This window comes from Coffea eugenioides, chromosome 2 (genome assembly GCF_003713205.1).
Source record: "Coffea eugenioides isolate CCC68of chromosome 2, Ceug_1.0, whole genome shotgun sequence".
Classification (NCBI taxonomy): Eukaryota; Viridiplantae; Streptophyta; class Magnoliopsida; order Gentianales; family Rubiaceae; genus Coffea; species Coffea eugenioides.
Genome location: NC_040036.1, coordinates 71,407,458 through 71,434,602, shown reverse-complemented (window position 1 = coordinate 71,434,602; position 27,145 = coordinate 71,407,458). Strand labels below are relative to the sequence as shown.

Here is a 27,145-nt window from a genome sequence, read left to right as displayed (position 1 = left end):
GAAATTCATTTGGGTAAAATGCTAGAAAATTCGCTGTGATTTAATTCCCCAGGGTTTGCCAGATATTCAATTTAATTTTCTTTGATTTGAAAACCTACTCTATAACTCTTTGTGGTTTCCACTAAATTGAAAATTGGACGCAAAGCATCCGATCTAGTGGTTGTATATGAAATACCAAATTTGTCCTTGTATAAATGAAATCCCTGTGGTTTGTTGAATATTCAATTTAACTCATTTTGCTTTGAAAAACTATACCATAATTCCCTGTGATTTCGATTAAATTGAAAATTGAACGGAAAGCATTTCACGTATAGCAGGAGCTAATATTTACATTTCACCTACAATTGTTAGGTTGGATGCATTTCGTTCAATTTTCATTTTAGTCGAAACCACAAGAAGCTATAGTGTAGATTTCCAAATCAAAACGTGTTAAATTGAATATTTATCAAATCACAAGGTGTTTTTTGGTATTTTACCCAATTCATTTTTACTTCAACTTACGTCTTACCTCTTACTTCTTCTATTTATTACATTTTTCCCTTTCAAATATAATAGTTGATTTATTAAAATTATTAGAAAATTTACCTTATTTATTTTCCATATTCTTAGTTCCTTAATGATTGCCTATAATTTCCACATTTCTTATTCACCTCATTACCTAATTATCTCATTAAAAAATCTATTCAAAAAACTCGCAATCGTTAAGAAAGGGCGACAAAGTACAAAAGTGAAAAGTTTTTGAGGAGGTAAGAATTATGAGGTTATGAATTTTTTTTTTTGTTAAAATTGATGCTACAACAAAAGGTTTCAAAAAGTTTTTGAGGGTGGCCGCCCTTCCTACCATCCTAAATCCATCCTTGAGCTAGAAATTCTACTTCTTTTTTTTTTTTTACTCTCTCACCTCCATTTGTTAGATATAGAATTCGAACTTTAAACTTGACAGCGAAAAAGACTTTAATAGTCCTCCTGGGCGACTCCAATCATTTAGAAATTCTATTTCTAATTGTTGTTTACTAAAATTAATAACTAATCCGTTTGGATGGTCATTTTTTCAAAAAAAGTTTTTCAAATATAATGCTACAGTAATACACAATAATTCAAAAAACATCTCATCCATACAATATATCATATACTTCAAAAAAAATTTATAGTAAAAATTTTCATATATACTGCTACAGTAAAATTTTTCAAAAATATCCTAAAAAATAGCTAATCCAAATGGAGCAATGATTAAATCCATCCATGATCTTATAACCCTCCAATAAAAAAAAAATTCCATGATCTAATTCTTTAGAGTGGTCAAAGTGTATAGGGACAATCACAAAACCGAAAGAGAAGACAAAAAGGCAAAGGAGGGAATTCCAAAAAGCCAAAAAATAATCAAACAAAACCCCCCAAAATCTGCCCCCAAATCCCTCTCCCGCCCAAATACCAAAGCGCTACACAGAGAAATACACCATTGCGCCTCACACAAAAACCAAAATACACCGCCAGTTTGGTAAGCCACGTCAACCCCGTGCCCTTCAATCATTAACAAAAGCCCCTCCTGCTTTGTGCATAATTCTACTAGTACTCTACGCCTCATTTCTCCCCCAGGGCTTTCAAGGGTTTTAGTCTTTCATCAATTTTCCATCCTATAATCCAAGAAAATGAGCTCAAAAGAAGGCTCAACCAAGGGCGGCAGGGGTAAGCCAAAAGCATCAAAATCCGTCTCCAGATCTCAAAAAGCCGGTCTCCAATTCCCCGTCGGTCGTATCGCCCGTTTCCTCAAGGCCGGGAAGTATGCTGATCGCGTCGGAGCCGGAGCACCTGTCTACCTCTCGGCCGTTCTCGAGTATCTTGCCGCTGAGGTATACAAAGAAACCCATAAAAATTCTGGGTTTTTATTTTTGTTGATTGTTCGTGGTGCATGATTGATTTTTTTTTTTTTTTGGGTTTGATTGAATTTGTAGGTGTTGGAGTTGGCGGGGAATGCGGCGAGGGATAATAAGAAGAACAGGATAGTGCCTAGGCATATTCAGTTGGCGGTGAGGAATGATGAGGAGTTGAGCAAGCTGTTGGGGTCGGTTACTATTGCTAATGGAGGAGTTATGCCTAATATTCATCAAAACTTGCTGCCTAAGAAGGTTGGGAAAGGTGGGAAAGGGGACATTGGCTCTGCTTCTCAGGAGTTTTAGTTGAAGAGAAAATTGTAGGCGTTAATGTAATTTATTAGTTGTGTTCTTCTTTATGGATTGTGAATTTGGGCTTGTTTCTTGGAATGATTTGGTCCCCCTGAGAAATGAAATTATGAAATTTTCTCTGCATTAGTCTTTAAGTGTTTGCTCTTGCTTTGCCTTTCATTTTTGATTAGCTTAATGGAGATGGATTCCGGAAGATTTCCTGCTTTGGACAGGTCCTGTAGGCAGTGATGCCTGTATTGACTACAGATGTCTGCAAATAATAGCGACAGAAAGGAAGAATGAGTTTGATAAGGTCGTGCAACCAATCCATCGGATGGCAATTGGAGGGATCATGAATATGGAAGCATCTTTTCTGCAGTTTTCCACATGAATGCATTGTATTGTACTTGTTCAAATCTGCTATGCCAGGGATTATGAAAACATAATTTGCTTCAAATCTGTATTGAATATCTCATACTGCATGCTTGTACAAAAATTGCTATTGTAGTCGTCATTAAGCTTGTGAAATATAAATTTCAGCAATCCATGTGCAAGTGCCATACCTAAAGAAATCCACGACTGTGTTGAGCTTCTGTAGGGTTTACTAGTCTTCTGTTTTACAGATCAGTAAGCACTTTATTCATCTTAATAGATGTTAGTCAGGAAGGGCGACTTTGCTTGTGTATTGGCTTGAGATCCAAAATGTCTACCACCGTTTGTTGTACCAAAGTCAGTCTCTATTGCATCAATGCAGAAACCAATCGACCTTCCCAAAGCCATGGCTTCTGCCACCCGTGATGTAGCTTTATGATGCCGTCTTAGTATCAAAAGTATGTTAATTGCAGCCCACTTTATCTGTGAATTTGCCATGTCTGTGCTGTAGCCTAAGCGGCTCATTACTCTGTCCAACTGATTGACAAAACAGTGTTAGTGAACTATTTGGAGGCAGCAGCACATCCACCTTTAGCCTTGTTAAATAAGATGTATTACCTGATCAACATCCGAGTGAAGTAATTCTGAGTACCCAAACATGAGAAGCTCTGCTGCTAGTCCTCCAAGAATTACGCATAAAAATCTGTTTAAAGTCTGATAGAGGAGGACTTTTCATATCAGCCATTAAATGTAAGTCAGATTAGCTGCTGATACTGTCTGTAATGTGTCCATATAAATACTAAGTCTAGAAGAAGTCTTGGAGAGCCACCTAGATAAATAAGAAGCTAATCCATAATAAACACAGACAGAACAATTATCCAGCATGTTCATGCCATAATTAAGGGTATAAGACTGTATGAACAGCCAGTAATGTGAGTAGTGATCTTATAGTTCCTTTACTCGTGTTCCCCTGATCTTATGCTGGCTTAATTTACGTCAGGAGAATGAGATAACCTTCTCCGAGTCAGCATTCATAAGAAACTTGAAGCATAGCTAACCTTTGAGGAGACAATGCCAGCATATTCCTGAATGATGTTGAACTGTATTAGAGATCAATGATTTAATTCAAGTGACAACGATGATACATATCTGGACTATGTTGAATCTGCTAAATTATGTGGTTATGTGGCAACATTGAGTGAATAGTGAATACCAGACAATTGCCAAGCTGAAAGTATTTTAAGATTACTATGTGTTAGGTACAGAATTGGATGCCATTTAACACACATTCTTCTCAAAATGGTACTAGATGTTCAAGACTAGTAGGTCAAGCACATATGTGCTAAATGCCCTTGATATATTTCTGGGATGCTTTTATTTGGTAAGAACAAAAGCAATGTAAATCTCATTTAATCTGTAAAAGTTTCATCCATAAATCCACAAATTGGACATTTTATATTCTAATTTAAATGCATCCTGCTTTAGAGCTTCTAAGCCTTGAAATTGCTAGATTGACGTCTAGTAATGAGGTCCAAAATATGGGAAGCAAATTAAGGTCAACAACCCAAGAGGCGAAAGAATCAATATCTCAAGAGAGGATGACTTGGGTTGACTGAAATGGAGACCTTTCTGGACACGAATGTAAAACTGGTAATGGGCACCTGAGTTGAGAAGCAAGTGTTATGCACCAAAACTATTAGATGCCATGAACATTGCAAACCCTTTTTTTTTTTTTCGGAGTTAACATTGCAAACTAATGTAGAACCCATTAGAATTACAATCTTTCTTGTAGTCTGTTTCAGTATATTGAGTGCTAATTGAGATGATAAGGACATATGACATAAACAATGAGTTGGACTAGGTTATTTGGCGAAATAATCTTGTATACTTCTGAGCATATCATCATAGGTATAAAGTGGCCCCAGAAAATGGTCACAAGGCGTTGTATCAACAGTTTCGAACTGAATAAAGTTAAAGTAAAAGCAATCTGACCTTGCTACTATGCTTCCTATTGGTAAAGTATGTTTCTGGCAGAGTTGTATTAGAAACCTGAAAAGATGCAATTCCAGAAATCAGTCAAGAATAACTGCTGTCTGAGGTAAAAATCAAAATCAAATGTGGAAAGTATAGAAACCAACAGAATGAAGCTACAAGTGCATTCTTTTTTAATTCACATGCTCAAAATTTTCTCAATGTACCATGCAGATTGATCAATGTCTGACTGGTACAAATTGTGCCATGCAAATGGTAAAGCCAAGGATTGTTTTGGATGCAGGTTTCACTTTTCACTAGAACAGGAGACAGTTAAGTTTTTGAAGCCTAACAAAATGCCCTAAATGTCAAAATTTCCGGTTTGTCAGTCCAAGAAGCAACTGTTATAGCCTCTGTATGTGCTTACCCACGTAGCTTGTATCAAGAAGTATGGATCAAAGATGAAGATTGTGTACTTACTTCCTGTAAAAACTCAAATCCAAGAAACTCAACTTTCCCTCCAGCTAAGTTGTCCTTTTCTAATTCTTCCATGCTTGGAACTCTATATCTTTTAGGTAAGATCCCGAGCAAGTAACCAACTACAAAATGGCCAGCTTCATGCTGCATGAGGTCAGTTTCTGAGATTTAAACAGGCAAAATATTTTCAACTACAATAGATAACAACAAAACTACAACATACTACAGCAAGGTTTGATTCTTTTTTTGCTTTGACCAATTGTAAAAGAATGATGCATGCCAAAAGAACAGTTATTAAATTGATGTGTGCCATCATCAGGAAATAGAACAGTCCAGTAAGAAAGGAATATTCAAGTAGGATCACGTCACATATCCAGTCTCATTTAGTGATCTGTAAACTTGTGAAGCATACAATCTTTCACAGCCCAAATGGTTCTTTAACATCTAACATATTTAGAGGACACTGGCCAGAACAACATAACAAGCATAATTCTTCATTCTTCAAACTAATGTCAATGTAAATTCTATGTGTCATGGCTACAATATCAAGTTATCAACCACATGAAGAAAAATGCGTGGTAATTTAGTGAAAAATCAAGGGATGAAACTTGGAAATTCTCAGATGAAAACATTGAAAAGTTTTAGCCAATTTATCAATCAGTGGAACTACTGAGAACATGAACACCTAAAAATTCAAAAGAACAGGAATGCATGAGATACAAGATGAAAAGTAATTCCTTGATGTCAGTTCTCAATGCAGACTGCAGATGGTGATGCTGCAACTGGTTATATTTGAAGCATTCTAGGACCAGGTCATATGATTATATGTTAGTGTTCTGCTGGAAGTTAAAGTTTTTGGGATTCCATCTTCAATCCAGTATTGTCCAATCCATTTTAAATAGATGACTCCTAAAAAGGGGCAAAAGATTTAAACAACAAAAAATAGTAGAGTTGAAGCTTAGAATCCTACTTATCTTGTTGACATGGAAGATAAAGTATTCATAGGGGAGGTATTAGCCTTAAACACAGAGATGCGCCTGCTTTGAGATGGTAAAGGAATTTTTTGAACCTAGATACTTAGATATACGCATATAAATGCTGCAATCACTCAACATCTTTCTAGAGAAGACTCAGCTTAACTTAGCAACTTTATTTTCTCCAATATCTCTTATGTTGTCCCTGTGGGACAAGCGTATCAGTAAAGGAAATTCCTTGGTATTTGACCCTGTTGCCATTATGAGATAGGAAAGCTGATGAATCTTACCTGCAGGCACATTACACGATCATCTGACAGAGAACCACAACAGTCACCATTAGTCAGGCTATCTTGTCCTAAAAATGCTCCTGCCAAAAAGATATTGGATTCAGCAACTAAGAACATATGGCTGAAACTGACAATAAGCTGAAGATATTCAAATCTAATATGTGCTGAAGAACATGTAAATCGTGTAAAAAGAGAGCATCCAACTCTATTTACATCCTAAAAGTTACCATAACTGCCATTTTCTTAATCAGCATAATTGTGCGGTACTCTCCAAAATAGTAAGGCATGTACATCCTCCTGAGAAAAGAGATGAGTTCCTATAAACTATGAAAGATTTGTGGCCTGCTAAACTTACAAGCATCATTGGACAATAAATATCAGCTTTTCTAGTGCAACACAGGTAAAAATCATATATTTCTTGAGTAGAAAGCTAACAATGGAAAAGTGCATAGCAAAACAGTTAGAATTGGCACACAGATCATCATTCTGAAAGTGCCTTCAAGTTTGCAATTTGTGTCAGAAACATGGAAACATAAAAAAGGGAGGAAAAATGCATATGAGTGGCATGTACATTACAAGGCACTGACATCATTTGGACACTAAGCAGTAATCAGGTTCAGCAATAACCAGCCTATATCTCCCACCAATCACTTCCCCATTTCTTAACTGCATGTTTTATTTGAAACAATTATTAATTCTATTCATAGCTGGGCTAATGACCCAAATGAGCCTCCTTGCTGCAGGGTAACCAAACCTGTTTGTCTCATGCATACTGGTCACTGTGTAACCTAAGTGCAACAGCGGATGAGATTATCCATCCAGCACTGCACCTTGAGTGCCTCCCTTAGCTACGTATCTATTTAATACCCCTTCTGGAATTACAAAATTCTATCCTTCCATGTTTTCAATAAGATTAGACAATTCACATGCAAACTCACATAGAAAATGTCTTCTAACATGACTAGTAGGTCAAAGGATAGTATATCATGAATAGAAAAAGAAAAACAGGATGACATATCACAGGATTCTGTTATCATTGCATTTCTTTCAGGGGAACAAAGTATGGTGGTATCTTAAAGCAGCACCATATCAATCTCAAAATGATTTGGGTGGATGCCAATTCAGATTAAAGGCCATTATATGGTCCCCAGGGATCCCCGTGTTAGGCAGTAAGTTGGTGAATATCCTGAAAGAGAACAGAGCAAAGCATGACTACTAATTAGTTGTCCATGTTGTCACCTTGAACATGCCATCAGAAGTAGGTATGCCACAATTTAAACAAAGTATAGCACGTGGATTAATGGTAGATTTCCTTAAATGTGCCAACAAACTTGAAAAGCTTATAAACGTGGGACACAAAATAAAAGCTTTCCATACATTCTCCTATTAAGGTTACAATTTCTGAAACATGATAGAGCAAATAAGAAACATGGCAATGCAAAATCGAGGAAGAAAATTAATCTGGCAGCTTTTTTATGAGTACAATAAAACTTACCTACCTTTTCCTCCAATGCAAACTGCCTGCAGCACTTGACTAAATGCAGAATGGAATCAACAGATGAGTGAAGAGACATTTTATCAGCATCATTCAGCTCTAGTTCATCCACGACTGAGATTCTTTTTGGCACCTACACATACCAAAATATGCACTTTCGATAGTCGGAACAATCCTCAACAAAATATGGGGGAATTTTCTACTTTGCATACAGAGACATTACCAGCCTTAATTCCCATCTTCGCCCTATTTGGCAGAACATATATCAAGTGTTTGGACCCTAACATGCTAATTTTTTCGCTTCATACTTCACAATACAGACTGCAATAGCTTTCTTATAACCTACAAAAAGACTTGAATGACATGATTCTTTCAAGCTAGTTTTACAAATTATTGAGCATCAGATATGGTCTAATGGAGGAGGGTTTTTTTGTTCTTTTTTCCATGTTTTAACACCAAATTTCAATACTTACAATCAGCATTTCTCCTGTCCTCATTCAATCTCAATCAGCATTTCCCGCCAAAACAGAATTTCTTCGAAAACCCAATAATTCTTCCCTTTCTTTACAGGACAAGTACAGACACATAATTAATCCCAAGAACAAAAAAAGCTTCATCGAAGAACATCAAAATATTTTCAAAAATTAGATGGTATATATTATTACCAATTTGACTGCGCCAAAGCCGCGTAGTCCATCAGGCTTCCCCTGCAACTGCTTTGCTAAAGACAACGCAGCCTTGAAATTCCCCTTCTCCAGCTCTCTATCCACTCTCTTCAGTCCTCTCCAACGTCGTATGGCCTCGTCTTCTTTGTTTCTCAATCTCCCCCATACCCTTAGGGTTCCAGCTGGCGCGCAAATCTCTTTAGACAAAATATTCATCAATTCAGGAATTTTACGAATGATTAAAGTTCAAGTTTTGTTGCAAAAAGATAACGGCTATGCGGAGAATACGACGTCGCCTGGACCCATTGCATTTTATCCTCTTCGACTTTTTTGTGGCTGAAAATAAAAGCCTTTTTGCATAATTATGTAAATGCATTTTTTTGAGTATAAATACATTATAAGAATAGATTAATTATAGATTAGAAGCTAATTATTCTATGCAGTGTTAGGTGAAATTTTCAGTTGTTTGGATGGCTAGTGTGGTATATGGCAATGGTGGGCATAGAGGGATGTTATCCTTTCACTATTCCTGTTCATATTCCAGGTTTGGATTGCAGAATTCTAGGACAGTGAATTGCTTATCTGAGGATACAGGTGGTGCAGTAAGATTAAGGTGGCAAGTACTGGAGCAAGTGGATGAGGAGCTAAGCAAGGGGGATGAGAGGGCTGCATTGTCCTTGGTCAAGAATTTACAAGGCAAACCTGGTGGTCTCCGGTGTTTCGATGCTGCCCGGCAGGTTTAATTGCTCAAACTCAATACTATCTTCGTTTTCTTTTGTTTGAATTTAAACTGTGTTTAATTTGACTGGCTAGTTAGTTGAATTCTTAGACACTTGATTTTGGATGACTATAGATTGTTTGTGGTTTGTCTGGAGAGTCACTGCTTGACTTATCGCTCTTTTCCCAGAGGAAAAGGAGCTTTCTCTTGCATTTTTGGTGCATTGGTTGATGAACTTTTAAGGTTAACTTGTGGTAATGTTGGAATGGACATTCTTTGTGCGTCGGATTACATCATTGCTACATTTTCATAGTAATGATGATTGTTCTTTTTCTTGTATATACTTGGTTTGCTTGATTTTAAGTAGGGCTATCTCGTATATATTTGTATGTACTCAAAGTTGTGTAACGTTGATGGATATTTGGCAATGTGTCTGAAGTCCTTGAGTAGATTTTGTGCAGGTACCTCAGAGGCTCTATACCTTGGATGAGCTAAAGTTGAATGGGATTGAAACTGCATCCCTACTTTCACCAGTGGATGCAACGCTAGGCTCTATAGAAAGGAATCTGCAGGTTGCTGCTCTTTTAGGAGGAGTTGCAGCATGGAACGTGTTTGATTTAAGCCCACAACAACTCCTATTTTTCTCACTAGGATTGTTGTTTTTCTGGACACTAGATGGTGTAAGTTCTGAGAAAACTAGTTAAGTTGTTTGAGCCACCTGTTCTGTACTATCAAAGGATTTTGCGTCTTGTGCATGATATTCAATAGATTGCTTCCTGGCCTTGAGACATTACTGTTGCTTCTATCTGCATGTGTAACTACTAGGGTCAATACTTCTTTATCTTTCTCCCTTTCCTTTTATTTGTACATTACTAGGCTGAGCAAGTTTAGGTATATCATAAATCAAATGTCACCAGCTTTGTTCCCTTTGATGTAATGAACAGTTAAATGGATTCATTTTTCTTTTGCATGAAATGAAACATATGACTGATGCTAATCCTCTGCCTTTCCAAGTTGTGTGAAACTATATAAGTGGAGCCACAAATTTGACTTTGATCCAGTTTTTGATGCTAAAAGCATATGCTTTCCCATGAATAGAAATCCTGATGCAGGGGTAAAATGGGATTAAGAAATTCCCTTTTTATAAGATCATCTGTTTGTATCGTGCCTACTGTCTAGCAGTAACATTCAGTGAAATTAAGGCTATGATAGCTCACCACATCCAAATATTCTCTTGAAGCTTAACAAGTTATTTCGAACATTGGTGAAATGCTGATTGAAACTACTGAACTTGACTTTGCTATCATACATCTTTTTACTTTGAAATTAAATATACTCAGGTCTCATTCAATGGAGGAGTCAGTGGCTTGCTTCTTGATACCATTGGTCACACCTTCAGCCAAAAGTATCATAGCAGGGTTATTCAAGTGAGAGCTCTCTCTCTCTCTCTCTCTCTCACACACACACACACACACACACACACACACACACAAGAAACTTGTTTTTGTTTTTTTTTTTTTGATTTGTCTGGCCATCATTATTGTCAAGAAACATTCTTGTTTTTGTTTTTTAATTTGTCTAGCAATCGTTATTGTCAAGAAACATTCAGGCATAGAGATTCTTTACTTCTTTATTCGACCACCTAGCATTTGTATTCCAGTTGCCGTTAAAAATCATTATTTATCTTTAGGAATATCTTTCTTTATTTTTTCCTTTGTTGTGTCTCCGTAATTGATCTTGTAACAAGTAGCTTGTTGCCGAAATGTGATATAGCATGAAGCTGGGCATTTCTTGACTGCCTACCTGCTAGGAATTCTCCCAAGGGGGTACACACTGACCAGCTTGGATGCTTTGAATAAGGAAGGATCACTCAATGTTCAAGCAGGAACTGCATTTGTGGATTTCGAGTTTAATGAAGAAGTAAGTTTTCTCCTAATCTGGTCATAGATCTCAGAAGATGCACTCCTGGACATAGAACTGAAATTGTATATCTTGGATTTCCAGTAGAGTTGTACTCTACAGGTTAAATTCTTATAGAGTAATTGTGTTCCAGAAGTAATTGTATATTATCTGCTAAATTGTAATGAAATACCTTTTTGGCTTTTGCATGCTTGTTTTGAACAGTTTAACACGAGCTCCATTACTTTCTCATACAGGTAAATTCAGGAAAATTATCAGCCACGGTAAGCCCCCTTAGCTGATATGACACATAGAATTTCAAATGACATCCTCCAGGCATAACGTTTCTCATGTCATGCTGTTCTCAGATGCTGAACAGGTTTTCATGTATTGCCCTTGCTGGTGTTGCAACAGAATATCTTCTCTTTGGTTATGCTGAGGGAGGTCTTGCTGATATTGACAAGGTTTGCTTTATTAATCTGCTTCTTCAGTTTTCCCACTAAATATTACACTTAAATACAAGCTGTAGGGAGCTGACTATTGCTGTAAATTGATTAACTTTCCAGAAAAATGAAGATAAAGTAAGAGAACATTGTAGGCAGCTTTTAAGTCAGAATTTTTGTGGAAGAACATATTATTGACTTCATGCAATAATTACCTTTCCTTTTGAAAAGTGTAGATGTGGCAAAAGGCTAATAGGAATGATATAACCTCATGCTATGTCATAATTTTCAGTAACATGACGGTGAATGTCAAGGACTTGGTCACTTCCAAGCAATTAAGTTAATGCACTGAATCATTAGAACTATTTCCCCACTGTCATTATGAATGCACTTCTTCGAGATGAGTCGTAATATTTTGCTTTTCATAGTGATGATCTCTGTGGTATATTTTTGATTTAATCTAATAACCTATAGAGCTTTCTTGGTGCATGTCAACGGGAGAATTCATTTTCAAACCTTTTGTTCCTTTCCTTTTCAATTCAGGTAATTAAATCACAGGTATGCATTCTCTCATCATGCTGTATTTACAAATTGAAATAAGTCTCTTTTAGTCTTTTTTTTTAAAAATAAAAACAAGGGCCATTAGTGAATATCTCACTTAATGAGGCTGTTCTTTTGGCTTTGAATTTTGAGCATGTCAACTTAACTAGTATCTCTGAATTCAATTGTCTGATTAATATCAGCAACATCAAGATAAATGCTTGAGGCGTGGGTTTATGGTTTTAATACAGTGTTGAATGAGTTGGTACTCGTAGTCACCTGTTTGACTTGTTTATCACTTCGTGATTGATGTATTAACCAGTAAGTCAGGATGAGGATTCCTATTGATATCCCTATTTCAACATTAAAGCTTAACCAGTAAGTCAGGATGAGGATTCCTATTGATATCCCTGTGTCAACATTAAGGCTATGTTTACTTTGTAAGCGGTAAAGGAAGCCCCTCAGTTTTTATAAGACTTTGCATCTCTTCTTGTGCTAAAGGTAGAAAGCATAGAGACAATCATCTCTTGATATTTCTATCATTGCGAGGAAAAAGGAATTAGAACAAGGATGTTAACATTCTCGTTCCCTCCCATGGATTGTAAGCAAAATGTAATGCCTGACATTTGCATAACATTGGATCAAATCCTGAAAAACTGACAGTTCTTTTTAGCTGAAGTCTGGTCTTGCTGTTGGTCTTTGGAACTAATTCTAAGATTAATGATGATTCAGTTACATGGTTGATGAGATCATTCTTTTTTGCAGTTGGACTTGCTATTGAAAAGCTTGGGATTTACACAGAAGAAAGCTGACTCTCAAGTCAGATGGGCTGTACTAAATACTGTCCTAATTCTGCGTCGCCATGAAGACGCAAGATCAAAACTCGCACAGGCTATGTCTGAGGGAAAATCCGTAGGAGGTTGCATTAACATCATAGAAGAGACCATAGATGATGACGATATCTAGTTTATGTCAATAATCTGACCGCCCCTTCAATCAATCTCCCTAAACTTGTAATTTTTCCTTCCCCTTTGTACAAACTGTTCTTGAAATTTTTATGACAAGGACCAATTTTGTGTTTTGAGGTCGCCCTTTTCCTGTTGCTTTCCCATTGATATGTCCATGAAGTAAATCAGTCACCTAAAGGTCTAGGATTAGGCATAGTGTACTTTCTTTTTTCCTGAAACGATAGTGGATATTATTAATGACAAAAGTATAATACACTTAATGAGCAAGAGCTCAAAATGAGCTATACAAAAGTGTACTAAGACACTGAGGATCTAAGAATTCCTTATCAAAAGCTATGTTTTGAGCAAGTTTGCTCAATCTTTTACTTAGTCTATTCTGTTCAACATTTGGACGATCAAATGAGTAATTCCTAAATATTGAGCTGAAGTTCTTGATGTCCTCCAGGTGTGCAGCAATTTTGATGTTGCATGAGGATGGTTTTTTTTTTATTAGGTTTAGGATTTGAAGACAGGATATGTGGACTTTAACACTCTACCATCCTTGTCCCTCAGGGCCAATTTAATGGCCTAAAGGTTGTCTAGAATCATAGAACCAGTTCTTCTTTCCCTTAGTTTCCATGCTGCCTGCAACTGGTTTTGGTCGTTTTCAGTAGATATCCCAATCCCCATGTTTTGACCTTTCTTGTGTTGTTCTACTTCCACGCATATTTTCAGTGTACTTCTTCTTCTGCATACCTTTGCTCTTGTTCATTGGCTACTTCAGTTTCTGAAATGCTCATCTATATTGAGCTTGTCTATACTCCTCTCAGTCATTCACTGCTTTTCGTATTATTTGCATAGGGTGTCTATCTTTGTCTTTGAACTTCCTTTCATTTCTTACCTTCCATATCTACCACGGTATGTCCACTGTCAAAGCAATGTGTTTCTTGCCATTCTTCCTTCTCCTTGCTTCTAGCAGTCTTATCCACTAGCTGTTGAAGTTTCCTATATGTTCATATAATCCATCCCATTGGAGGGCGACCATTTTCCATATATCTGTTGCTTTTCTACAATGAAAGAAAAGGTGTTCCAATGTCTTAGCTTCCTCACCACAGTTCTTGTAAATTAGTTCTCCTTTTCCAGTCCTTTTGAAAATTGTTTCTCTAACTGGCAGTGCTTGATTTAGGCATTTTCAGATGAACAATTTCTGTTTGTGCTTGATTTTCATTTTTCATAACTGTTTCCATGCCCGTTCTTTCTCTCTCGTAAGGCTTGTCTCTCCCTCATTGTTGGCCTTTTTTTGCTGTTGTTTTTCCTCGATTGTCATTGCTTCATATGCAGTTCTAACTATATACTGTCTTGTGCTGCTGTGACTCCAAAAGTAAATGTTTGGCCTTCCTGCTAGGCTTATAGGTATTTAAAGTATTTTACAGTCCTAAAAATGAGTGTTGTATGACATCTAAAGTTTGAGATCAGTTCTTCCACTTTGTCAAACTTGTAATCATGAGCCTTCGGTGAAGTTAATTTTCCACCCCTTCAATCCTGTATCCATGCATCATCCCAGATTCTTGTGCTTCTCCCATTTTCATTTTTCTTTCTAACACCCTTATTTACCTCTTCTCTTGCTCCCATTAAACTTTGCCATATCCAAGATGCATTATTCTTCACCTTGCAATTTAGTATTGAATCCTTGGGATGGTACTTTGCTTTCATGAATTTAGTTACCAGAAAATTTGGGCATGTAAGTAACCTCCATACCTATTTACCAAGCAGTGCCTTGCTGAATTTTCGAAGATCTCTGAATTCTAGTCCACCATTATCCTTCACAACTGTGAGCTTTTTCCAGGAGCACCAATGAGTTTTTCCTTTTCCATTCTCTTCCCTTCACCAAAAATTCATCATTCCATTTATTTCTTTGCACAATTTTACTGGAAACTTGAAATTTGACATTGCGTACATTGGCATTGCCATAGTGATAGCTTTTAAGAGGATCTCTTTTCCTACTTCACTTAGCATTTTTATTCCTCCAACTGTTCACAGTTCTCTAGTAGTTCTCTTTGATGAACCCAGACACCTGTTCCTTAGTTCTTGTAATTACTACGGGCAATCCTAATTACTTCCCGTGCTTCACCACTTGTATGTTGCCCAATCCTCTGCAGATTTCTCTTTGCTTTTCCTTATCCATGTTCTTGCTGAAGATCACTAATGATTTGTCCAAATTGATCATATGACCTGAGCCTTGTTCATACATCTTCAAAATTCTCATTACTTCTTTTGCTTGGTTGGTCTCTAACTTGCAAAAAAAAAATCAGTGAGTGATTAGCAAAGAAAAGATGATGATTGAGGGTCCATTCCTGCTTAATTTCATTCCAATCAGTTGTTTGTTCTTCTTTGCTTGAGCCAATAGATTTGAGTAGCCTTCAAAGACTAGGAGGAATAAGTAAGGTGATAATGGTTCATCTTGCCTGAAACCCCTAGTGGGAATGACGTATCCTTTTGGTTCTCCATTTATGTTAAAAGAGTAAGGCCTTATTTGATATCACAATTGAGTACTTAAATTTAATGAATTCAGATCTTAACATGTTTAAACTCGTTTACTAACCAAATATTGAACATCTGAATTAATTATGTAGTACTGAATTTTTTAGCCAAAACTTGCTCTATAAAATAAGTGATGAGTTATTCACTTATCAGTTAATGTGATATACATTTAAATATATCAGATTTAGTACTTAACAATCAATATCTTAATGAACTCAAATTTCAGATTACAATTTTCAAATTTCAATTTTATCAAACGTACCTTAAGAAGTTGTTGAGATGCAAGCCGTAATCCAGTTAATCCATTTATCACAAAAACCCATCTTTGCCATGATTGCTTCCAAGAAACTCCATTCCACCCTGTCATAAGCCTTTGACATATCTAGTTTCAAAACCATGAAACCTCGATATCCTTGCCTTTTGTTTTTGAGATAGTGCATGTACTTATGAGACAAAATAACATTATCCAAAATTTGTTTTTCAGGTGCAAAGGCTGCCTGATTTTTGTGAATGCAATTATCTAAGACATTTTGAGTCTGTTTGCAAGTATTTTAGAAATAATCTTGTAGAAAACATTGCAAAGGCTTATTGGCTGAAACTGTTTGACCCTTATGGGGCTTTCTATCGTAGGGATCAAGGTGATAATGGTGTGATTGACAACTCTCAGCATGATACCAGAGTGAAAGAAGCTTATAATGGCTTTGATGATTTTAGTTTTAACAATGTGCCAAAAATTTTGAAAAAACATTGGTGTCATCCCATCAAGGCCAGGTGATTTGTCATTCCATCAATGCTTCTTTGATTTCTTTCTCATCTATATGTTTGGTGAGGTTAGTGTTTATCTGGTTTGTGATGGTATGTGGTATTCTTTCAAGAATCACATCCAAGTGACCCACTCCCTTACTGCTGAACAGAGTTTTGAAGTAGTTTCCCACATTCTCACCTATTTCCTTATTTGTGTTAGCCCATGATTTGTCCTCCCTTTGGATTCTCTGCAGTTTATTTCTCCTTTTTCTATCCTTTACATTGGAATGGAAGAAGTTTGTGTTCTTATCACCCTTCTTCAACCATTGGATCCTTGATTTCTGGAAATAGAAAAGTTGTTCCTCATGTAAGCTTCTTTTAATTGAATTTTCAGTTCCTATATCCTATCTTTTTTGTCCTGGCAATCAAACTTTTTGATGTCCTCCAGCTATTTTTTGATTCTTTCTATCCTTTGCCTAGCATTTTCTTGGAAATTATTTTGCCACTTTAGAAGAGCCACTTTGCAATTTGCTACTTTTCTTGTTACTCTGTACATGTTTGACCCCTCCTGATCTTCTTTCCAAGCACTTTTGATTACCTGCTTAATGCCTTCCTTTTTTAACCATCTTTTGTCAAACAGAATTCTTTTTTTCCTCTTTTTAGGTTGGGGAGTGGAGTCCAGAAAAATCGTACTATGATCTAAGCCAAGATTCTCTATATGCTTCACTCTAGCTCTATCAAACATTTGGCTCCGGGCACTGTTTCCAAAAGCTCTATCCAACCTTTGTTTGATCTCTCCTTCAGTAGACCAATGATTACTCCAGGTCCAGGGATTACCATCAAAGCCTAGATCAATGAGCTCATTCCTTTCTATGAAACCATTAAACTCTCTAAAACTTCCTTCTTCCCTTCTTCTTCCACCCCATTCTTCCTCATTTGAAGTGATGTCATTAAAGTCCACTGCAATCATCCATCTAGTATAGGCTATCTTTTTACTTTTTTTCATAAAAAGGTTGTCTATTTTCAGTCTCACAGAAAAAATCAGATTTGGGGAGAGGAGGTTGCAAGCCTCCTTCAACTGAGGAATTGTCAAGGGGCTCCCTACACCTTGACAATTCCTCACAAATAACCTCATTTGTTCTTTGGAGACCAGCCTATGCTTGTCTCCATCCCCTCTCCTACAATTGTATAGTTTTCTTGAACTGTCTCCACTCTGACCTTTTTATCTATCATGTCTACCACCTTTGCATCAACCATATCTTCATCCACTAACTGGAACTTCCCTTTGCCTAAGTTTTCCAAGTATTCACACTGTTCTGTATTTCTCTCAATGGTTGTTTAATGATGGTTGGTGATTTCAATTGCTTTCTGGTCCTTCTTGTGGGTTTTTGATTACTCTTCGCCCCTTGGGCCTCCAACTTTCCATCCACTTGCATTTCCTCACCCTCTATTACCTTGCTTTTTTGTTTCAAATTCCTTTTTGTGCATTCTTGAACTCCTCTAAACATTGCTTTCCCATAGCATTTGTTCTTTGTTCATCTTTTCCTCTTTGGTCTAGTCTGTACATATTGGCCTCTTCGTCATTTGTTTTTCCTTTGTCCATCTTGACATTTCTTCATGTATGCTTGAGGAACATCTTTTTGGAGCTCTGATTCTATCTCGTTTTTGCTAGTTTGTCCTACCTTTGTCAGCTCCTTTCCGCTTGATTTTTGAATCAATTCCCCATCTTTGAATCCTCATCTTTGTTTGTTTGGGGAAACATGTGAGATACCTTGTTCTCTCAATTCTTTTGGAGTGATTCTTTACCACTGCCTGCTCTAACCATGGACCGAATTGGTTTTCCAGTTGACTTTTTTTTTCACTAGCACTATTTCCTTGTAGTTCTTTCACTATGTCTTATTCTTCCACATTTATAACAGAAGTCAAGACATCTCTCATACTTAAAACTTATCCATTTCACCTTCCCTTAATGGCTAAGAAATATTCACCATTACCAGTAATTTGACATGCCTATCTTCCTTTCCTCCTCCCTGAGATATTTTGACCTCTTTAGTTTCCTGAAAAACTGATGCTAACTTCTTTCTCACTTTCTTAGATATTCATACTACTTATTTTTTTTTTTATCTGAAAAAGTTAGAAAAATTTAGCTAAAATGAGTACTACAAATTCAAGACTAGATCTGTTAGGTGATATGCTTCGAAATACTTGTCCAGGCTGAAGTCAAGATAAAGTGGAGCAAAAATGGAGGAATACTTAGCTGGTTTATTACACCCTCTTTCCGCCAATCAGGACTGGAGTTGGTAGAATCTTTGTCTTTGCCTTTAAGAGCGCTATTTATTGAGTTAGGACTATCGTACTTCAATGTATTTAATTTGGATATGTTTGGGTTTTAGAGTTGTTTATTGCTTTGGAAGTTTGTTTGATTTTCACGTAGGAGCTTCAAACTCCTGAAGCAAGGAGACAAGGCACAGTTTTCAAAAGAGAGAAAATTTTGAAACTTGCACGAGAGAGAGAGAGAGAGAGAGATCTCCTATGAAATTAGGCATAGTGTACTTACTAATTTATTTATTTATGTTTAGAAGTGGATAAAGAAGCCTCTTTGATGGTTTTTGTCATTTGTGAGATGATTAATCAGTAAACCATTTGTATTAACTTGTGTGCAAACTATACTGTTAGGTTTATGTAATAAACTACTCCCTCCCTTTTTGTATAACTGACGTTTAAGAAATTTGCTCTTAAGTACTTTTATTTGTCGTTTTACTATCCCCACGCAGCATTAATTATTTTTTCACAATTTTACCCTTTTATCTCTCTTTTCCAATACAGGGTTCTTAATTACTACTCCTAGTTAGTTTGCATTGCTTTTGGCCTAGTAAAACAGCACCATTTAGTACTCTAGTGAGAGAAAACATGGGTGAATTGGATAATTAATGAGGGTACAAAAGGAAAGTAGTGTATAGATTTAAACAATGAAAAACTTTTCTTAATTGGTGTGCAAAACCTTAAACGTCAGTTATAAAAAAAGGGAGGGAATATATATTTTGTACATAAGTCTCCACAAGTGTTCTTGTTTTGATTAACTAAAGGGTAGAAGTTAATATTATAAACTACTAACATCCCGTCTGAAATTGTAGTGTGTTTACAAAAAAAAAAAAAAACCCTTTTGAGTGCTGGGGGTGGGGGTTTGGTAACGTAACGCCAAATCAGCCTAAATCATAAGTGTTTTTTTATAAGTCACCGTAATGCCAAATCAGACCTAAATCACAAATACTAATACTATTATTGTAATTGGTGCCAAGCACTTGACACTGTTATTATACTTCACTTATCAGATTCAAATTCACTGTTGCAGATAATTATTGACACAGACCCATAGTAACTTAGTATGCAAAAGGGAAAGAAAAAGGCCAAGGTGAAACCCAAAAAACAAGATATGCTAATTTTTTGCCATTCATCTTTGCTGTCTAATTTTTTTATTGTTCATCTCTGGACCTGTTTTGGATTGTTGTTGAAAAGTACTTTATCTAATAGAATCACTTATTAAGTGTTCAAATACTTTTAAATATGTTTAGAGCTGGCAATTTGTCCCAAGTCCCAATGGGCTACCCATGCCCAAAGGAACTTTGGGCGGGATGGGTATTATAATTTGGTATTGGGTTTAAGTTGGGACACATCCCAACTATACCCATTAATGAATGGGAAAGGATGGGAAATACTTGGGTACCCATTGGGCTCAAATGGCAAGGGCTCCGTTTGGATTAGCTGTTTTTGGTAGGTGTTTTTGAAATATTTTATTGTAGCAGTGTATATGAAAAATTTTTACTATAAAATTTTTTTTGAAATATTTGATATATTAATATGGATGGGATGTTTCTTGAGTTATTGTATATTACTGTAACATTGTATTTGAAAAACTTATTTTTTGAAAAAAAAGTCAATCCAAACGGAATCTTAGATTCAAAAATTATCTTTAACAATTTTTATAGTCATACCAGCGAATATAATCTAGTAGTCTTCCTAGTCATTATCCACAAGAATTTCCAGCATTTCAGTTAGTTTAGACCTGTCATCCTTGGACAATGATAAGGATAAATATTCAACATCCTAAGGACCTTGGCCATCTTGATATATGTTGGAATATGGCTGTATATCTATCTTTTCCTTTATTTGTTAATCCAATTTTTGGTGGGAATCTTGAGTATAAAGCACTTGCATGTTTATTTAATAAAACTAAAAGAAATTTAATAAATCAAAAATATTAAAATTATATAAAAATAAAAAATGAATTAAAGGAAAAAAAATATGTAGAAAATGGATTTGGGTATTGGGCGGGATCAATCTAAACCCATCCCAAAATGATCCCGCCCAAGTTAGTCCCAAAACACATATGGGTAAGGTTGGGCCCAAACCCATATGACTCGGTTCCATCTCAAACCCAAGCAAATCCCGCCCATCCGCCCATTTTGCCACCTCTAAATATGTTGTTTGAATACATAATTTAATAGTACCTATTATATTGGATAAAGTGCAATTTTAAATTTTTTAAATGTATTTATCTCTATATTTAGTTTATAATATAAGATAAAATAATTAAATATAATATTTTATTTTTTAAAATACAAAACTATTCTAAAAGTATCAAATTTAACCTTTTGATAAAAGTACTTTTAACACAAAAAATTTTACACTTAATTTTATGAAATGATATTAATCAAATACTTCAAAATTGCTTTTAACATCCAAAAGTTTTTTTTTTTTTGGACCAAAATCACCTCGCAGGCCCAAAAGGGGTCAAAATTCAAATGGATTTACTTTTTCCAATCAAACCTTGTGACCTCAAACCCATTATTCCAGTGCAAGTAAGACAAACAAAATAAGAATATTTGCAACTTCCGCTAGATATTTTTCCACAACGAAGAACTTTTTATTGCTGCATACGCCATTAAATGGGTTCTTAACCAGTATTCTCATTTCCCTCTGGCTTTAATCATTGAGCCATTCCTGATGGAAGTACAGTGGCTTCTGGTGTGCCACGGTCTGGTCACACTGCTGGTGATTGTATCCTTCCTCTGCGGCAATTGGCCAATTTTTCAGGGCACCTTCATTCAACGTATCCATATTTTTCTTACCTTTGGAGCTTATGATTATTTCAGGTACCCATTTTTCTTTTCTTTTCTTTTCTTGGGGGGCGTTGTTTTTACCAAATTCTATCTTTGTGGGTTTCAATAGACTGTGATGCTTTAATTAACAGTTCAATGTTACACAGGCGGTTTGTCGTGCTTGTGTTTGGGCCTAAAGGAACTGGAGCGCTGGCATCACTGGAATACTATTGTTGTGATCGCCCTAACCCAATTTTACAGGTTTTTTTGACCTGTTTCTCCAGACTTGAAGAACCCTTTTTGTTTTTCTTTTTCTTGAATGCAATTGGAAGTAGATTAAGATGATAGTTCAGTCAATACCCTAGTAAAATCTGAGGTAGGTAGATACTGCACTAGTGATTGTAGCTCTGGGGACTACCATGCTTTGCAGTTTGCAGTGGTTTACATTCTTGGTTATGGTTATTTATTTATTTATTACATTCTTGGTATTTGATTGTGTATTTATATTATTTTTGGATTTTGTAGAAGAATTTTGGGTTTTTTTTTTGGGTACTAAATGAAAACTAAAGTGATGATATTGACTGGTATAAAGGTCAGTTGATAGTCCATGTTACGTAAAAAATGTGATGGTGAAGCTATAAAGATGTATTCTTTACAGTATTCTACGATAATAACTTAGTTTAATTGTGAAAACGGTCTCATCTTTACATCAAAGAAATATAGTTAGCATCTTTTCTGTTGTGCAGATAATATATCTTGGAATAATCGGAGGTACGTCTTACATCCTTGTGAAGTCATCTTTCAGCTATATTCCAGGATATTACCTTGGTGAAGTCCACAGGTAGGTAGTAAACCTCATTGTTGTCCTTAATTTATGACATAAACTAGGTGCATAACTTGTAATATACATGTTATTGCAGATACACAAGCATTTTGGCTGTAGCCGTGGGTATCCTACTTTTTCTTGTGACAAGCTTTTCTGATCCAGGAACTGTGAATATTGAGAATGTATCTCAGTATCTTGCTGCCTATCCCTATGACAACATTATATTTTTTGAGAAAGATTGTTCAACTTGCAAGATTCCAAGGTTATATCTTCGTTTGGTTGTTGGAGCTTTGAGTCTTTTTTTATTATCAAACTGATTGGATAAATTCTTCCTTTTTCAGACCTGCAAGGTCCAAGCATTGCAGTGTGTGCAATCGTTGTGTTGCTCGATTTGACCATCATTGTGGATGGATGGTTTGTTAATCATAACTTCTTTCTTTTCCTTGTAATAAATGAACTGTGGGCTTTCCTCATAATTACTCAATTACATTTATTGTCGAAGTTTTATGCTATATTTCCTACTACTGCAGAACAATTGCATTGGCGAGAAGAACACCAGATATTTCATGGCTTTTCTTCTTTGGTGAGTAAAAATATTCTCATAAAGAACCTATCACACAGTCAGTAGCTTTCCTCATTCTTCTCCGGACCGGTTTGTTGTCAAAAAAATCTAATTTGGGTTTGTTCCCTGTGTCGATTAGGAATATTTAATTATTTGTAAAATGAATTCTGGGAAGATATGAAAGTTGGACTATATGGTAATGCATACAAGATAGGGGTTCCCATATGGTTTTCAATGGATTGTAGGTAATGCTTTTCTTCAGTAAATTCTTTTGTAATGTTCATTCAATGTTCATTCAGAGCTTTTGCAGGCACTTTCTTCTTTGTGTTTATGGAGTGATTGCAATTTTGTTTCTTCTTGCTGGTCGGCTGAAAGAACTACAAGTGATACATATATTGACAGGTTAACTGGATGTGTTTCCATTCTGTTTCTCATTGTGTTGATTTGCATATCAAAGTACAACAAATGTAATCTGTCTTTTCTTGCTGTAGTGTATTATGGGATTGCAAATTCATTCAGAAGCTTGGCTCCACATGTGGTACAGGTAAGCTCCTTATACAGATTACTTTACTAATTTTTCTCCTCTCTGATTAATCTAAATCTCAATACTTGCCAGTTTTGCTGGATTTATAGGTTTGGCCCTGTTCATTTAATTTTTCATGCTTACGCAGTGAGACATCACATAAGTCTAGCAAATGGTTTTCTTGACGATAACTTAATGAACATGTAGCATGTATCTAATGTTACCAGAAAAAGCTGAAACGAATCCTATTTCTGATCATTTTGTTAAATAATATAAGTTGATGGCAACATTTGAGTTGTGCATATGGTTGCCATGTACCTGTTAATGGTCTAAAAGAATGAAATAATCTGGTGGTGTTGATCTTAGTTGACCATTTTGGTTTCAAAATAACAGATTCTGTTCTTGTAACTTTACCAATGGAATGAAGAAGTAGTTGGAGACATGGGGATAGGTTATGCAATGCTGTAACAAGAATGCTTGCAACAATTCTGTTCTGAAATTGTGGTTGTTGGTGTAGTATTCTTCCTCTGTTTGTCTAGATTCTGAGAAAGCTAAGCGAAAAGGCAATGAAGATGGTTTTTTTATGAGAGCAGAACGATAGATTTTCAGGAATGATGAGTCCATCTGTAATTGACTTGACCTCTGAACTAGCCCCATTTAGTTCTGGTGGATTGAGCATGTGGGATTCATGATTTTCATTTAAGAACTACAATTTAAATGCTTTTTTTGAGATAATAAGTGGGGTACAAAAAGGTAAAAGGCTCTCAAAGTTAGAACTTTTATGGAGAAGTTGTAGCTTCAAAAAATGAATGAGCAGAAGCTTTTCTTTGAGAAAGATATTTTGGTGGATTACATTTGACTCAAAGGATGCTTGATGTGTTATAAGTTTGTGAAAATATCAATTATTTATAGTTCTGGATGTTTTAAGTTGGATCAAGCAAGAGTTGGTTTGTATTTCAATTTCATCGAATTTGGATACATAATTTAGTCTACGAACTTTAAGGTAAGGCCAAATACAGAACCTCTCAATTTGGCTTTCCTCTTTCATAGCCAGATAATTCATGCTCATCTTTGGAAACTTAGTGATAGAGGTCTGAAATTGATCTTTGTTTAAAGCTATTGTGTGAAAGAGATGCAGAATAATGAATAAAATTGTTTATCTCCTGCTAGTGTGTGTAAGACGAGAAATGCCTTTCACTATTCTGGATTTTTGGCTGGATGATATGGTTATGAACTCAATAACTGAATGTATTGATATAGGAAATAGGACTTCTAGTAGTGTTTGGACTTTTACCAAGGAGGGTGGTTACAACTAGTAAATGAGAAACTTCCTGTTAATTGTTTTCTTTTAAATCTGATTTACTAGCAATCTTAATTCCTTGCTGCAAAAGCCATGTGTTCTTGGCTCTAGATATTCTTAAATTTACTTGCTTCTATTAGAAAGGGGTATCTTTTTGCGCATGCATGCGCGCACACACACACAGTGGGTGGTTTCTTATCTCATCTTGGTTCAACTAAAAAAGATAAAACAACAAATTCATGTGTGGCTTTATGCTTTTTTAGAGTGGTTCACCTTTGCATTTGCTTTAAAACTGGTTCTGCAAACTTTGTTCTTATAAGTTTTAAAGTTTGAGCTGATTCTGATTGGCTGGTGATTGAGTGAAAATATAATTGTGTTATCCCTGCTGTTTAGTTGCATTTCAGGTTTTGCTATTAGGTGTGGTCTTGCTTTCCTTTCTGTGGCACTAGTTAAGAAAATACTGTGTTTCTGAAATCAGTCTTGTGATTTTTGCTTGGTTGTTGTTCTCACGGTCTTTAATGTATTTCATCTTCTTTTACTACCTTTTCTGGTATATGATTTGTGTTTAAGCAAGCATTTCTTCTCACTAAAATGCTCTAAGATGGTGTTTCTTTATTGTCTTCATGCAGTGGTTGCTCAGCTCCTACAATACACAAATACTTATCATGGCGTTTCTAGCCATTGTTTCTCTACTACTATCTGGTTTCTTTGGATACCATGCTAAATTATGCATCACAAACACCACAACAAATGAGGTCTGGCTTCTTTTCATTGGGGTTATATACTAACAATTTTGTTTTGTTCATTTGGCCCACAGTTTGACATTGTTATACAAGTTAATTTAGGCATTGCTAAGTGTAGCCCCTGAACGATATTAATTAGTTAAAACAGTTTTCATGCAAGAGAAATAAAATTAAATGTTTTAACCATAGAAATGAGACGTCCAAACAGGGAATACAGTTTGTTGCTGCTAAACAACCTCAAAGTTTTAGCTTTTCTGTTAGAGACGGGTACAATATTATCTGTCTTGGTAGCTCCTGATGTGATATTGCTGCTGCATAGATTGTAAAACTTGTATTCTTTTGCTGGTCAATATGAATTGCAGACATTTAAGTGGAAAGAGTATTTAAGCTGGCAGAGGAAGCTGCTTGAGGCAAAGGCAAGTGAGGCAGCCCTTAAAGAAAGTTTAGTTGAACTGAGCCTTGATAAGAAGCTTCCGCAGAGCAAATTGAAGGCCATATTCAGGAGATCTCGTCTAGAAGAGGTGGAGGTTGTTCAAAATAACATTTATGATAAAGGCTTCCTCCACAATTTATATGAGATAATTTTTCCTTATTCAACAAGAAAGTCATTTTCACAAAAGAAATCAAAATTGCGTTAGTAATCCCTTGAATTTCTGGATGAGGTGGCCTGCTAACTATTCTTAGCTCTTATGCGTCCTGGATGACCTTTACTCCTGGAGAACAATCTAAATTCAAGGTCATTTGGGTTTTTACCCTTTTTAACCTATCTGTCATGGTGTAATCTAAGTCGCTATGCTACATGGGACTCGTTGTCCCTGTTGCAGCTTTGATAGCTCACTTTAAGGTAAAAAGAATGAAATGGGTTGAGCAATTGGATAAAGGTATTCATAGCACATGAGCATTCCCATGCAACGCGCGTCACTTCTACTGGTGGCTTGGAATGAAGATACTAGAATGACCAAAGGAAGATAGAACTCGCTCTCCCAATACTGCAGTTGTTCTCCAATTTCCGGTAGGCAATACTCTAGTTAGTGTTCCTAGTTGTGTGACAGCTGCTCAGTTTTACGAGGAGATACTTCATGAATTCTTGACTAGGTGCCTCTGCTTCTTATACTTGTTATTATGACTCTATGACAACTTGATTTTTTTGGTTGTATGCGTCCTTTCTGATATATCTAGTTATGGAAACCTTATCTGTTCGCCATAACCTCTTTGATAATTAACAGTCATTCTTTCCCTCTGATGGGATTGTATCTTGTCTATGGATGGATTGACTTCTCTCAGACGCTTCATCACACTAATGGGAAGGCATTCTAATACTCATTGAAGGTAGATTTCTAGAAGATTTATGTCCAACTTGGTGCAGATTACTTTGTTTGGCCTCCTGTATGTGAATGGTCTATTTTCTGCATGGCCAACTTAAATGTGCTTTTTCAGAATATATAGAGTGGAAGGGGCTACTAGTAGTTTCGGTACCATGGCTTAGTGTCTACTCTATATTACAGGGAACTGCTATTAGGAGTTTTTACTCGTTACACATTCTTTCCAAGATTTAAAAAGAGAGCAGTCATATGTAGCAACTAATGTGGAGGTGATAGATAAGAGTAATTTGTCTGAATAAGCAGTGAAACCACAGTGGATGATGTGGTGCAGTGCCAACCGTCTGCTGAACTTGAGAAGAAAATCCAGCCTTGTCGTTTGGTTTTGAGAGGCGAGAAGGATGGATGATGAGGGGATTAAAGGGCTAATTTATCATCAGTTTCTGGTGATTTCTTCTCAAATTCTTGCTTTTCCAAATTGGAAGCTGAAATGGTATTCTATGAATTTATTTTGGGATTCATCTTCCTTACACAC

At 36.1% G+C, this 27,145-nt stretch overlaps 4 protein-coding genes across 6 annotated transcripts; 3 read left to right on the top strand and 1 right to left on the bottom strand.

The window, feature by feature from the left end:
• The first annotated feature begins 1,540 nt into the window (after window positions 1-1,540).
• LOC113761541 (histone H2AX-like) lies at window positions 1,541-2,315 on the top strand. The gene is made up of 2 exons (XM_027304571.1): window positions 1,541-1,850; window positions 1,953-2,315. Exons 1-2 carry the CDS (start codon window positions 1,650-1,652, stop codon window positions 2,175-2,177), a joined length of 426 nt encoding a protein of 141 aa, XP_027160372.1. The 5' UTR covers window positions 1,541-1,649; the 3' UTR covers window positions 2,178-2,315.
• Window positions 2,316-2,597: 282 nt separating this feature from the next.
• On the bottom strand, window positions 2,598-8,640 carry LOC113761540. Of its 2 annotated transcripts, none has more exons than XM_027304569.1 (8): window positions 8,407-8,640; window positions 7,742-7,874; window positions 6,247-6,326; window positions 4,986-5,126; window positions 4,527-4,583; window positions 3,593-3,619; window positions 3,153-3,248; window positions 2,598-3,071 (listed from the first exon to the last, which is right to left on the bottom strand). In XM_027304569.1, the coding sequence occupies exons 1-8, from the start codon at window positions 8,620-8,622 to the stop codon at window positions 2,808-2,810; spliced, it is 1,014 nt and encodes a 337-aa protein (XP_027160370.1). In that variant the 5' UTR covers window positions 8,623-8,640; the 3' UTR covers window positions 2,598-2,807. The 2 variants fall into 2 exon arrangements, with proteins under 2 accessions (XP_027160370.1, XP_027160371.1); XM_027304570.1 differs by lacking the exon at window positions 8,407-8,640 and adding an exon at window positions 8,215-8,251.
• A 204-nt stretch (window positions 8,641-8,844) lies between these two features.
• LOC113760380 lies at window positions 8,845-13,098 on the top strand. Of its 2 annotated transcripts, XM_027302933.1 has the most exons (8): window positions 8,845-9,143; window positions 9,586-9,804; window positions 10,465-10,551; window positions 10,898-11,044; window positions 11,281-11,307; window positions 11,392-11,487; window positions 12,010-12,024; window positions 12,772-13,098. In XM_027302933.1, exons 1-8 carry the CDS (start codon window positions 8,877-8,879, stop codon window positions 12,970-12,972), a joined length of 1,059 nt encoding a protein of 352 aa, XP_027158734.1. In that variant the 5' UTR covers window positions 8,845-8,876; the 3' UTR covers window positions 12,973-13,098. The 2 variants fall into 2 exon arrangements, with proteins under 2 accessions (XP_027158734.1, XP_027158735.1); XM_027302934.1 differs by lacking the exon at window positions 12,010-12,024.
• Window positions 13,099-21,173: 8,075 nt separating this feature from the next.
• LOC113762993 (probable protein S-acyltransferase 17) lies at window positions 21,174-26,640 on the top strand. Its single transcript, XM_027306665.1, has 10 exons — window positions 21,174-21,391; window positions 21,505-21,598; window positions 22,084-22,178; window positions 22,258-22,425; window positions 22,505-22,577; window positions 22,694-22,746; window positions 23,036-23,127; window positions 23,217-23,269; window positions 25,178-25,303; window positions 25,654-26,640. Exons 1-10 carry the CDS (start codon window positions 21,243-21,245, stop codon window positions 25,927-25,929), a joined length of 1,179 nt encoding a protein of 392 aa, XP_027162466.1. The 5' UTR covers window positions 21,174-21,242; the 3' UTR covers window positions 25,930-26,640.
• Window positions 26,641-27,145: the final 505 nt, after the last annotated feature.